Genomic DNA, 12,864 nt, shown 5'->3' on the forward strand with positions numbered 1-12,864 from the left:
AGGAACCACATACTCAGAGTCACGTGCTCAGAGACAACCTCTCCACCACCCCCGGCCACTCCAGCTGGGCCTAAAGGAGAAAGGAGTGTGGCGGGCTGCACACTCAGATACCCGAGGGACACACTCCCAGTCGCTCGAAGCCACAGCTGGCACTAGTGGACTGCCACGCCGTCGGAACACCACCCTCTCGCCGCCCCGTCTCCAACCCCTAGCATAGAAAACGGATGGGGCGCCCGGGTGGCTCAGTCGGTTGGGCGTCCGACTTCGGCTCAAGTCACGATCTCACGGTTCATGGGTTCGAGCCCCATGTCAGGCTCTGTGCTGACAGCTCGGAGCCTGGGGCCCGCTTCGGATTCTGCATCTCCCTCTCTCTCTCTGCCCCTCCCCTGCTCGCACTGGCTCGCTCACTCTCTCTCAAAAATACACACTAAAAAAATTTTAAAAAGAAAAGAAAATGGAGCCAAACTCTGGAGTCTTGGATGCACGTGGAAAGTGAAACTTGGGAGCTGGCTCTCCTTCCGTGCGTTAGTACTTCAGTGGGCTTTTAATGAGCACCTACTGTATGCCCCCATACCGTGTAGACGGTTAGTCACAAGCCCAGTGACAGAGGCAGAGATGCCTGGAATGGCGTGGCCTGCACACCTCGAGTCACAGCGGCTTCAGAAATGCTCTAAGCTGGCCTTCTTCTAAGAGGACACCCAAAGAAGAGAAGGAGACACCGCCTGCAGGGGACAGAACAATGCCAAGCCTCTGAGGGCCACGCAGGCCACACAGAAAAGGCATCCACAGGCAGAAAAAGAAGCTCCGTATGCCACCCTCAAGACACTGGGCTTTCAGGGCGCCGAGTCCTCAGGGAGCCCCGGGAGGGAGAGTGCGGCCTGAGGGTCACGAAGGCACGTGGCCGCTGGCCCCAACGGTGAGGCGCTCGGTGCAGCCGCGCCGTCCGGTTCAGTGGCTCCGTGTCCCGGCAAGTTTGCCCCCCGGGCCACCTGGCAATGCCCAGAGACACGTTCGGTTGTCACAGTCGGCAGGGGGGCTGGAACGTCGCCGAATCCCCGCCAATGCGCGCAGGTTGGCCCGCACGGCAAACTACTGACCTAACTTGTCCGTGAGGCCAAGGTTGAGAAATCGAAGCTGAACACACACTTCCGTCCTGGGGACGCAAACGCACCTTCTCTCTCGCCCTCCCCACGCCACTGACGAAGACCACATGGCCCGGCTGTCACCCCACCCCGAAGTGCACAGAAGTGATTGTTGTCTCTGTCGGTGACGAGACGCAGAGGCCTGTCAGTGCTCCCGGCCCTGGACACCAGCCTTCCGGGAAAACGCACACAGGAGGGGCCTCGCGGCGCCCCCCACGCCAGCCGCCCCCTCCCAGAGCAGACACACAGTATTTTGAGACTCTGGAAATCAGGGGAGCCGGCAGCTGCAAAAACACAATATTTATGGAAAACGAAACCCAAAGTGTCCGAGTGCGTGACTATGGGTGCGTGACAAGGGTCCGAACGGGGAAGGAGAGCCCGTGGATCCTCGTTCCGGCGCCACGGGGAAGCCTCTGGCACACCCTCCTTCGCCCCGGGATTGTGAGCGGACCCCCGCGAGCCTGCAGGAGAGGGGCCCGTGGTGGGCCCCCAGCACCCGGCACCCGCTCCCAGCTGCTCCTCAGCTCCAAAGAGCAGCTGGGAGGGGGCGTCGGCTCCGGCTTACTCTGAACCAGGACCAGGGAGCCCCGGCTCACTAGCGACCGGAGGAGTCCTTCACTGCGACGGTGCTCGGCCACCTGAAGCCAGAGAAGGCCAGCGTTAACCCCCGCGCACGCACATGCACACGCACCTGCACACAGACACGCACACGCCTGCACAACTGCGCACACACACAGGCAGTCCCTTCCCTTTACCACCACTCTTTCCAGACGGCTCGCTAGAATTGTAGGGTCAACCTCCCCTGCTCTTTGGGGGACAAGACGCACAGGGAAGCCCTGGAGCACTGCTCTGCGGTGGAATCACCACCGTCCCAGGCCCTAAAACGCTCCACCTCTGTGGGCGTTGATTTCACCACTGCAAATGCCACCACACAGCCTCAGCGCAGCACACAGGCCAGCCGGGCACCCAGAGGACGGCCAGGCGCTGGGGGCATCTCCCGAGCAGGGCAGACCAACAAGCTGGAGATCCTTTCCCGTTATCAGACTTGGCACAGGAACACCAAGTCAACACCAAACACCCCCTTCAGCTCCTCGGGGTCCGCTCGGACAGCTCAGCCTCCGCAGGCCTCACCGCACCATCTCTACCGTCGCTGGCAGGGGGACAGCACGGTCAGGAGGCCCCGCAGTCCCGGACCACGCCCCAAGGGAAAGCCAGCAGCAAAGGGTGATTCCCTGGGGTCCAGGAGGCCTGCTTCAGGCAGGTAACACAACCCGCCTCCGGCCCGGCCAAGTGTGTCCGTGAGACTGGTCCCATTCAATGGACTCTTTATTTGAAAGGTTTTGCAAAACCAATGCCAAGTTGAACAGGCCGCGGGCAATGCGGCCTTCTCTTGCCTCGACTGATGTAAAAGGAACACCGTCCGTAAGGGGTTGGTGAACAGGAAATAAAGACCCCCTTCCTACAGATGGCCTCTGGCCCCTCGTCCCCTCACCTGTGCAATACAGAGCAAGCTTTCCAACGTCCTAGCCGACACCCGGGGCCCAGAGACCCACGCGCTTTTGCCCTCCGCCCCGCAGAACAAACACCGAGCAGGACAATGACCACGAGCTGAACACCAGCGGCCTCTCAGCAGGTCTGCCTGGCCTCCTGGGGCATCTTCTGAATGACGGGGCCAGAGTGCGCTGGATCGAGGCAAGGCAGGGCCGGATGGGACGCCAGACCCTGGGCCCACAGGGTGGGGACGTTAGGGTGCTGGGCCAGGGAGAGTTGACTGCAAAAATTGTCAACTCCCGTTGGCGAGCTTTTTACTGCCGCCACGTGCCAGCAACTCCAAATGGCATCAGCGATCAGATGTCCCCCCTGTCAGTAGGACCCCCAACTTCTGCCTATAAGCACACAGGACAAACTGCTTACCACGTACAGGAAACGTTAACAATAATACACAACTCTAACTCCCTGAGCGTCTGCCAAGCACCATGCTAAGCGCTTTGCGTACATCGCTAACGCCCGTGACTGGGAAGTCATGCCCCCATTATCCAGATCAGGAAACTGAGGCCACACGGGTGAAGTGATCTGCCCGAGGTAACAGAGGACCGCTGCTGCTGAATGCCAACCGCGGCACACCCCTGGACTGTGGGACACGGAGGTCCCCATCAGGCCTGAGTGACCCCGGTCCCTGGAGTTCCACTGCTCATCTCCACACTGGAGGTACAAAGCGGGCCCCACGCCAGAAGCAGAACTAGAGAAAAGGAGCATTTGCAACCCCTCGGGGGCACACACAACAGGTCAGGAGTGCTCAAGGCCTCTTTCGATCCTGGGATATTGTGAAATCAAATGACAAGTCCCCTAAGGCCGTTAAACATCCTTCCGCTGAGGACCACAGAAGACAAGTCCCTTTTCTGCATAAAGCCACCATTTTCTGCAAGAAATTAAGAAAAAGCCAACTATGATCTGAGATACACCGAAGAGTCTTTTGGCTTTGGAAGAAAATGATTTTTTACGGCGTTTACCTATTAAGATAATCAGTTCCTCTCCACCAGCCGAACCAGCCAAACAGACAGACACAGAGCCCTGGCCCACAGGCCTCCAAGTGCCCCAGGCACCCCGTCACCTCTGGAGACCCTTCACACCTCCTTGTCCCTTCACTGGACTGTTCCAAAGACTCACCCCACACCTCGGGCACCGTGGGACTTCCCATAACCCCTCGGCCACCTGCGCGGCTGTGCACTGCTGTCTGCACCAAAGGACATGACCGGGGAGCTGGAACAAAGGAGGGACCTGCCCTACGACACTGCAAGACTCCATCAGGAGCCACCACAGCACGCGCACGTGCCCCGCAGTATAGACCAACTGCAGTCTCCACAGCAACTTTGATTAAGAAGTCCTCAAGGGGCGCCTGGGTGGCTCAGTCGGTGGGCGTCCGACTTCCGCTCAGGTCATGATCTCACGGTTCGTGAGTTCGAGCCTCGCGTCAGGCTCTGTGCTGACAGCTCAGAGCCTGGGGCCTGGTTCAGAGTCCGTGTCTCCCTCTCTCTCTGCTCGCACTCTGTCTCTCTCTCAAAAATAAAATAAACATTAAAAAAAAAAAAAAAAGTCCTCAGACGCCGTGACAGACGAGTTTTCCCCCAAACGGATCCCCGAGCCTCTGCCTTTTCATTCTCCCCTGACCAGCCCCTGCTCTTCCTGAACCTTCTCTCCTTCTCACCTGCCGTCATGGTGTCCACGTCCTTGGCTGCCAGCTCTTCCACGTCTGACCTCTTTCTCAGCTCAAACCTCCGGGACAAGCCCTCGCGGGGTTTCCATAATTCCTGGATCAGGAGGGGCTTCTCGTTGTCCCCAAACACCCGAAAGCCTTCGGCCCGCCACTGCTGCCCAGAGTCGCCGGCCTGGCCCACCACGTCGCACAGCACGTACTGGCTGGCGCACTCGGGGCTCAGGGCATAGCGCTCCAGGGCCTCCTTCACCAGCTCCTGGGCGCTGGACGTGCCCGTGGCCAGGACGCTCTTGTAGTGGGTGCCCGAGCAGACGCTGTCCCCGAACACCTTCAGGACCCCGGGGGCCGAGAGCTGGGTGGAGAGCTCCGCGGGGTCGTCGCTGGCGCCCAGGCTGGAAAAGGTGGTGTCCAGGTCGCGGTACTTGTAGCTCAGCGTCCGGGACAGCACGCTGGACAGCAGCTGGCTCTGCCGCTTTAGCTTGCTCTTGGTGGGTGGAGACATGATGAAGTGGGTCCCATAAAACATGGTGGGCCAGCCTTCATGGACAAGGACCGACGGCTCTGGCCGATGGCAGGGTAAAGGCCGTGTCCTGAGAGAAAAACGTAAGGCGGGTTAGCATCAACCATCATGAGCGACAAGAGGGAGCGAGGCTCGGCCACCGGGGGCCCGGGGCCGCAACGGAGCCAGAGGGCATGCTACCTTCGGCCAAGTCTCCCCCCCCACGCCACCCCGCCAAGCACCTGAGGCAGAATATGACTGCAACCAGCAGGGACTGCAAGGAACTAAGCAGGTCTGAATGGCCCGAAGCACCCTTCAAGGAAAGCCGTTTCCAGGAAGCACGACGAGGTCACCAAAAGGTAAGACACACTCGGCTGCGGGGTTCCGGCTTCTGGGACGTGCTGGGCACATGCGTCCTGCGCGGTAGGCAGCCAAGAAAGAGGGGCAGCGGGCGTGGGGATGACAGCGCTTGCCTGGCAGAATCGCCACAGGGCTGGCCAGGTCTCGCGGGAGGCAGCCCACGGAGGGCAGCAAGCCTGATCTCCCAAGCCCAGCCTCTCCGCCACCGCAGCGTCTAATACGGGAAATTCATCGCAAGCACGTGGATGTAGGAAAACAGGCAAAGTCGCAGGCACGTTAACAGAGTGGTAAGTGATCAGACTTTCAAAACACAGACCCCCCCCCAAATGCTGTCCCTCACTGGCCCTTGCCTGGCCCTACAACGTCCACACGACCACAGTGGACACAAAAGGGCTCTTCCAGAACCAGGGGAGGCATGGCTGGAATGTATGCATTCCACCCACCACATCCAGCCTGGTATTCAGGCCCTGTCCAGCCCACAGATGCAAGCTTGCTGGGGAAATTAGAAAACAGCTCTGGGACACTTCGGTGTGTCTAAAAGTCCTCCATCCAAAGCCCCTAGAGCTCGAAGGGTCTGAGAATTCTAAAGAGATATTTGCCAGGCTCTCCCGCAAGCACTGTAGGGAGCAGGAAGGCACGAGAAAAAGAAGGGTCTCTGCTTCATAAACACTAAGGCTTTGCAGAAAGTGGGGGACACTGGGAAATCAGACCCATCACCTAACTACTGCACCCCACTTCTATGCTGCTGCCCTCGCCAAAGACAAAACCAGACAGGCTAACCAAGAAAAGTCTACTCTCCCAAGGCTCTGGAAACAGGGGCCTGGGTCCCACCTCCACTGTGACAAACATCAGCACTCGTTCAGCTGAAGTCAGCGTCCCCAGTCCTGACCCACCTCTGGCTCCAGCAGCTCTGGAAAAGGCTTTCAGGAAGTGAGGCTGTCCGCCTAGGGCAGGAGAGAGTCACCAGGGAGCCTCGCGAACAAAAGAACCCACACTGCCCCCCCCCCCCCCCCCCCCCGCCCAGGGAACTCGAAGCGTAAGGTGCTTGCGACACTGACCCTGTGCTTGGGCCTCTTGCTAGTCGTGCACCCCGGCTTCGGTCACATGCGCTAAGTGTGTCCCTCCCTCCAGGGCTGCTGTGAAGGAAGCTCGGGAGCAGACCCTCCGCTCAACTCCTCTAGAACGATCCGGGATCTGTCCGCCATCATACAACCCTCAGAAAAGCCTGAACTCTTCAAGCTGCTGCTGGCAGCTTCACGCGCCAAAGACTAGGTTCCGAACACTAACGTCTGCCCTTTGGGGGGGCGGGTGGGGGACCCTCCTCGTGTTGTACAGCCTGTCATTTATGCTTTACCACCGCAAAGCTGTTTTTTATGCAGTAGCTTTCTGAAGACTGGAGCTCGCGAGTTACGTACACAGCTTGCCTCTCAGGACACCCCGGCTCAGAAGCCTCTGGGCCAGCACCTTCTCAAAGGACCTGAACTCTCCACGGACACTTGGCTTACCCGGCCTCCTCCTTCAAGCACAGGCCCCAGGGCCTCGGCCCAAACCCAAAGTGGCCCAGGGGCTTGGAAGCCTCTGCCTTTCAAGATGTCTGAACGTGAACTTGAATATCACGCCGTAAACTACGGGAAAGACGCCCAGATACTGCGGAGAAGGCAACGGCTATTGTGCGTCTGGCAGTGGGTCTGGGTTCTGCAAGGTCTGAAGCGTATACAACTCTACTTTAATAAAAATAAAGAAAGAAAGAAAGAAAGAACTAGAGTGGCCCCTGGGTGGCTCGGTCGGTTAAGCGTCTGACTCTTGATTTTGGCTCCCGTCATGATCTCTCAGGTTGTGGGATCGAGCCCCACATCGGGCTCTGCATTCACAGCTCAGAGCCTGCTGGGGATTCTCTCTCCCTCTCTCTCTGCCCCTGCCCTGCTCACTCATGCTCTCTGCCTCAAAATAAATAAACTTAAAAAAAAAAAAAAAAAAAAGAAAAACTTACAACACTGCTAGGTCCCCTCCCAGGGCTTCAGAAGTGAGCTCCCCTCCCTTCTCCTCAGCAGGATTGCAAAGCAAAGTCAGCAAAATCACATCAAGACGAGAGAAAATGCAAGAGAGGGTGTGATCTGTTCTCTTCAGGAGACCCTCCTTAAGCCCCAAGGAGCCCCGGCGAACACAGACCCCGAACTGTGTGGTCTGTGTTGTCAAGGAAGCCTTCTTCTCCTCTCGGGCATTCCCTTGGTGGCCATCTTCAGGGAGCAGCCACTGGTGGCGGCCACGTGTTCCCTTGCCAGCGTCCTTCACAGACAGAATGCGGAGGACAGCCTGTCACACTGTGCCGGACCCGTTTCTAGCAAGGGCAGGAGGGCAGGCGCCCCCCGGGGTAACCCGACCTGGGTTTGGGAGGCGTGACCTGCCTTGCCCTTTTCTGCCCCGTGCTCTACTCTTTCTCTTCCATACAAATGTTTGGGGAAACGCGGGCCCAAGGGTGCAGGACACCTGCTATTGCTTCTCTTAGAGAATGTTTTTCTCTTGTTCTCAAGGAAGAATCCGATTTCTGATGAAAACAAGCGTAAGTCACACCAGAGAGTGAAGCCAGCGAGGTCAGTGCCGGGCTGACGAAATGGGTGGAGGCGCACGGCCGGCCCAACAACACAATGTGGAACCCATTAGAATTTCCACCAGGACAGGGAAGGAAGAGGGCAGACTCAGGCTCTGCTTTATCCCCACCATCCATAAACCCTACCTTGACAGCTCCAGCCGAAGCAAGGCTCTCAAATACAAAAAGAATTTAATCAGATGTGATTCTGACATGCTACCCGCCTCAGAGGGGGCTTTTTCCACCAGTGGGATGAAGGACTGGCTCCTCTCTGGAATGCACGAGAGGTGGCCCCGTGCTAACTGGAGACACCTGTAATCACTGCCGACTGACAAAATTCTTTCGGGCAATTCAGATTAACCAAACACTTGAGGGCGGGGGGGGGGGGGGGGCCGGTGCGCTGAGCCGGCGCGTCTGCAGCTCCCCCCGCGGTCCCACCAACCGGCTCCCTGACGGGAAATAAACCAGTTTCTTCCGCGGGGCCCCCAGGAGCTCCAGCTCAGCATCTGTTTTCTTAGATGCGGTATTTGTCGAGGGGCCGGAGGTGGTACAGAAATAGCTGGGAGACAATGCTTTCGGCTGGCACACGAGTGGGGAACGCGCTGCTGCGTGAACAGGAAAACCGGGACGGGCTGTGGGCGGGGGCGGGGGGGGGGGGAGAATGTCACCCGACCCTGGAGGGAGGGCGCGGACCCCCGCGCCCTGCTCCCCCGCGACGCCCGCAATGCCAGACCCCCCTCTAAGGGAGCACCAGGGAGGCTGAGGCCCAGGGTCCCCTGCAGTGGGGGGGGCCAGATTCCCGGGTCTCAGGGGATAGTGGCCTCAGGCGAACCCTGGAACCCGCGCTCGCCCCGCTTCGGGTCCCACCCCCCCCCCCCCGGGACGGCGCCCGGGAGCCCGACCGTAGCCGGTCTCCATGGCAACCGGACAAGCCTGGCCTGAACTGCCCAAGAGATGCCCCGTGAGGGCCCCGTTGCCCCAGCACGCGCCCCGCGGCCTCCCCGCCGGCCGGCTCCGCGCCCCGGCGCCCCGGCCGCCGCTCCTCGCGCACCCCGCACTCACCTCCGACACAGTCCGCCGCCGCTGCGTTCCCGCGCGGCTCCCACACCAACGTCGGCCCGCGCCCTCGACCCTCGCCCCGCGCCCGCGCGTGGCGCGGCGCCTCCTGCCGGCCGCCCAACGGACGGGGCGGGACCTTAGGGCGGGGCGAGGCCTTTCGGGGCGGGGCCCGACGGGCGGGGCGGTGTCTCCTCCCGCCGGCCACCCAATGGACGAGGACGAGACCCTGAGAAGGCGGGGCCTCAAGGGGGGGCGGAGCTGGTGAGATGTTGGGCGGGGCGCCAGCGCCACCTGCCGGCCAATTAATGGGTGTGGGCGTGGCCTCCAAGATCGGGGCGGGGTCTCCAGATGAGGGCGGGCTGGCTGCGGAGAGACAGGACTAGGCGGCCCACCCCTGTCTCCAGCTCAAGAGGTGGGGCCTCTGCAGGAGAGGCGGGGCCACACTAAGCTCAGGGGCCACTTGCTCATCGAAGGCTCTGGGACACCGGTGGGCTGTTGTGTACCCACTTTGTAGTCCCCCAATGGACAGGACCAAGAAAAGGAGGGACAAGGGTAAAGCAAACGCTTACCAAAAGGGGGGTGGCCCCAATATACGAACATCTAAGACACTGAGAGGAGACAAGGGTGGCAGGTTCCATCTCCCCTACAATCTGTCCCCTACCCCGCAGCCAGAGTTTTAAATGACAAATCAAAACATGACGCCTATGCTTAAAACGATGCAAAACGGGGCCAGGTCAGCTCCAGGGCTGTGGCCCAACAACCTCGTTGGATAAGGTGTTTTAAAAGAAGCTCGTGTCCTTAAAACTCGCTTTGGCAACAGCCCTCCGGCTGGGGGAAAGACTTTCAGTTGGTGAAAGACTGTCCCTTTGTCACATGGGGGATTCATGTGGTCTTGGGTGTAGATGCATAATTCTACCCCTGGGAGTGAAGCTTTTTGCTGCCATCTTGCTATTGGGGTATAAATTCTTATAGTAACGATTGCATATATGCAGGAGGAACGTGGAGGCTGGGAACGGATATTTATAAGACCACCTACCTACAGTGTGCCAGACCCTATGTGAGGGGCTCTAGCGAGGCCCCAGAGCTCACATCGACTCTTGTGACTCAGATGTTGTCGCTCTCACTTTGCAGACGACGAAATAAAGGTTCAGAGAGGCCGGACGGGTGGAGCCAAGAACTGAGCCTGAGACCATGTGATCAAACAATCCCCTTTACAGGACTCCCCCCCATACATGTAAGAACCTTTATAGGACTCCCCATATACATATACACACGCCCAACCTTGACCCTCGAGAGGCAGGTATCGGGGCTGTAAGGAGAGCCTGGTTCTCACCATGACCCAGGCTCATCTCCCACTCCTCCCTGCACCCCTCTTCAGCAGGGGTTGCCAAACTATGGCCTCTGGGCTGCTGCTTTGATAAATAAAGTTTTATTGGAACAGAGCTACACCCATTTGTTTATGTACTGTCTATAACTGTTTTCTTGCAACAGAGACCTTAAGGCCTGGAATAACTGAGAATGAATACTACTCTCTGGTTCTGTACAGAAAGAGTTTGCCGGCCCCCTGCTCTTCAGGATCTAGCAATGCCAACTATTTGGCTCAGGCCTTGGAACACCTTTCCTCCACTCTGTTAGTTTGCTGGGGCCGCCATAACAAAATACCACAAACTGGGCGGCTTCAACTGCAAATATTTATTTGCTCACAGTTCTGGAGACTAGAGGGCCAAATTCAAGGCGTCCGCAGGTTTGGCTTCTCCTGAGGCCTCTGTCTTTGTCTTGCAGATGGCTGTCTTCTCCTTGCGCCCTCACATGGATGTCTCCCTGTGTGCCCCTCTGTGTCCTAATCTTCTCTTACACAGACACCAGTCACGCTGGATTAGGGCCCATCCCGATGACCTCGTTTTACCTTAATCACCTCTTAAAGGCCCTAACTGCAAATACAGTTGCATTCCGAGGCAGAGGGAACCAGGGCTTCAACCTAAGAATTTCAAGGGGACACAGTTCAGCCCTTAACCTTAATCGTCATCACCTGGCCAATTGGCACTCTTCCTTTAGGACTCAGATTAGGCAGCGGACCTCCAAGGAGATCCCCAACAATTCACACCCTCTGGTGTTCACACCCCTGTGGGGTCCCCTCCCGTGCTGAATAGCGCCTGACCTATGTAATCAACGAGATCTGCCAAAATGACAGCGTGACTTCTGGAGCTAAACCATAAAAGGCGTGGCTTCCTTGCTTTCTCTGGGATCCCTCGCTCTGGGGGAAGCTGCCGGTTGTGTTGAGAGATCACGCAAGCAGCCCTAGAGAGATCCACATGGTGAGAAACCAACAGCCAGCACCAGCCTGCCATCCACAGGAGTGCGCCATCTTGGACGTGAGCCCTCCAGCCTCAACAACCTTCAGATGAATGCAGCCCTCACCAAGATGCTGACGGCACCTCGTGAGGGACCCCGAGCCAGAACCGCCCAGCAAAGCTATGCCCCAATTCCCAGAAACTGTGCGATGATAAATGTTTCTTATTAATTTAAGCCACTGAGTTTGCTATGCAGGAATGGATAACTAATACGCTTTATCCAGGAAGGCCTCCCTGACTGCTGCGCCTCCCCTGTGCTCCCGTGGGTTCACATCATATCAAACTATGTTTCTTAAAGACAAATGAGATGTTACTCCTCGGCCCATGCTCCCCCATGACTCCCCTTTGCAGAGACTCAGGCAGGGCTCAAACCCTATCCCAGCTGGCCCTGCTGACCGGCCCACTGCTCCCTCCATCACAGGGCTCCAGCCATACCAAACTCCTGCTTTCAAACGCTCTAAGCTCATTCCCTCCTCTGAAGCCTTCTTCCCTTTGCTGTCTCCTCTTCCTAAAATGCTCCTCCTTTTGTGTCTGAATGCTGGCACCTTCCTCTCATTAAAACTCAGCTCCCATTACTGTCTCCAGACCATTCTCTTGACGGTCATCCCTGTGGTCACTCTCTGTCTCATTACCTGTTTTATTTCATTCATAGGCATGTATCACTATCTAAATGTATTTTCTGGAGTATTTAACGCCCACGGGCGTCTGTGTTCTGTAAAAGGAGGGACTCCAACTGCCTATACTCAGTACCTACTAGGTAGGTGCTCAGTAGCGGTTAAATGAGTAAACAAAAGGAATGAATAGATTCCCACCCATCTCCTTTGCATCCCCTCAACTGGAAGCTTATCAAGGACAAGAACTGAGTTTCATTCATCTTTGTATCCCTGCTCCAGGCCCATGGGCAGGTGAGCAAAACAAGTCTAAACTATAAAGGGTTGAAGGCCTTTGGAAATCCACAAATAAAATGTTGTGTTGAGCTGCCCTCTGTGGCCACCAGAGGGCACCAGAGTCCCGGGACTCAATCAACCAAAGGGGCAAAGGAGCCCAAAGAAAAAGCATCTGGTTAAGGTCAAAGTGCAGGTTTCCAGGGGTGATGGGTCTAGAGGCAGAAAGCCAGGGCTCTTGAGGGGACCAGAAGACAAGGACAGGTGTCAGCAGGCACATGGAGAACCTTAGATCCCGGCCCTTCTTTCTGGATGCATCACTAGAAGGGGTTGGCCACACTTAATCCCGGGATCCCATTCCTGATGAACTCACTGCTACAACCCATAAATAGCAGTGCTCTGGGTTGGGCCATTCCTTGTACACTCATCAGTCAAAACTCAGCGATTGTTATTTTTCTTGGCACGTCATATGCTGAGCAACTTCCAGTCAACAATGTATGCCCTGGGAAAGCACAGGGTACCAGGACTCATGGTATTTGAAATTATTCAATTTAAAGTTGATACGTCTATTCTGATGTAGATTTCTAGTAAGCTCAGTAAGCTCTAGTAAGCTTACCTGATGTAGCTCAGGTAAGATATTGAACTGGAAAACAGGAATTCAAGTCATATATATGGGAAATGAAGCCAGAGGTCATAGATGTGTTCAGCTCAAAGGGTTCAGTGCCATTAAAATAAGTGATGTCAAGTCACTTTACTCTTGAGTGTTTG

At 57.1% G+C, this 12,864-nt stretch overlaps 1 protein-coding gene across 1 annotated transcript in view; it reads right to left on the reverse strand.

Moving 5' to 3' along the window:
* Positions 1-12,864, reverse strand: part of RADIL (Rap associating with DIL domain) — an 87,956-nt gene that overhangs the window by 58,792 nt on the left and 16,300 nt on the right. The window contains exon 3 of the mRNA XM_047089346.1: positions 4,348-4,946. Within this exon, the coding sequence (XP_046945302.1) occupies positions 4,348-4,946 (599 nt within the window). The remainder of the gene's footprint in view (positions 1-4,347; positions 4,947-12,864) is intronic.

This window comes from Lynx rufus, unplaced genomic scaffold (genome assembly GCF_022079265.1).
Source record: "Lynx rufus isolate CCGP_SWC_20201006 ecotype Redwood Valley unplaced genomic scaffold, mLynRuf1.p SCAF_27, whole genome shotgun sequence".
Classification (NCBI taxonomy): Eukaryota; Metazoa; Chordata; class Mammalia; order Carnivora; family Felidae; genus Lynx; species Lynx rufus.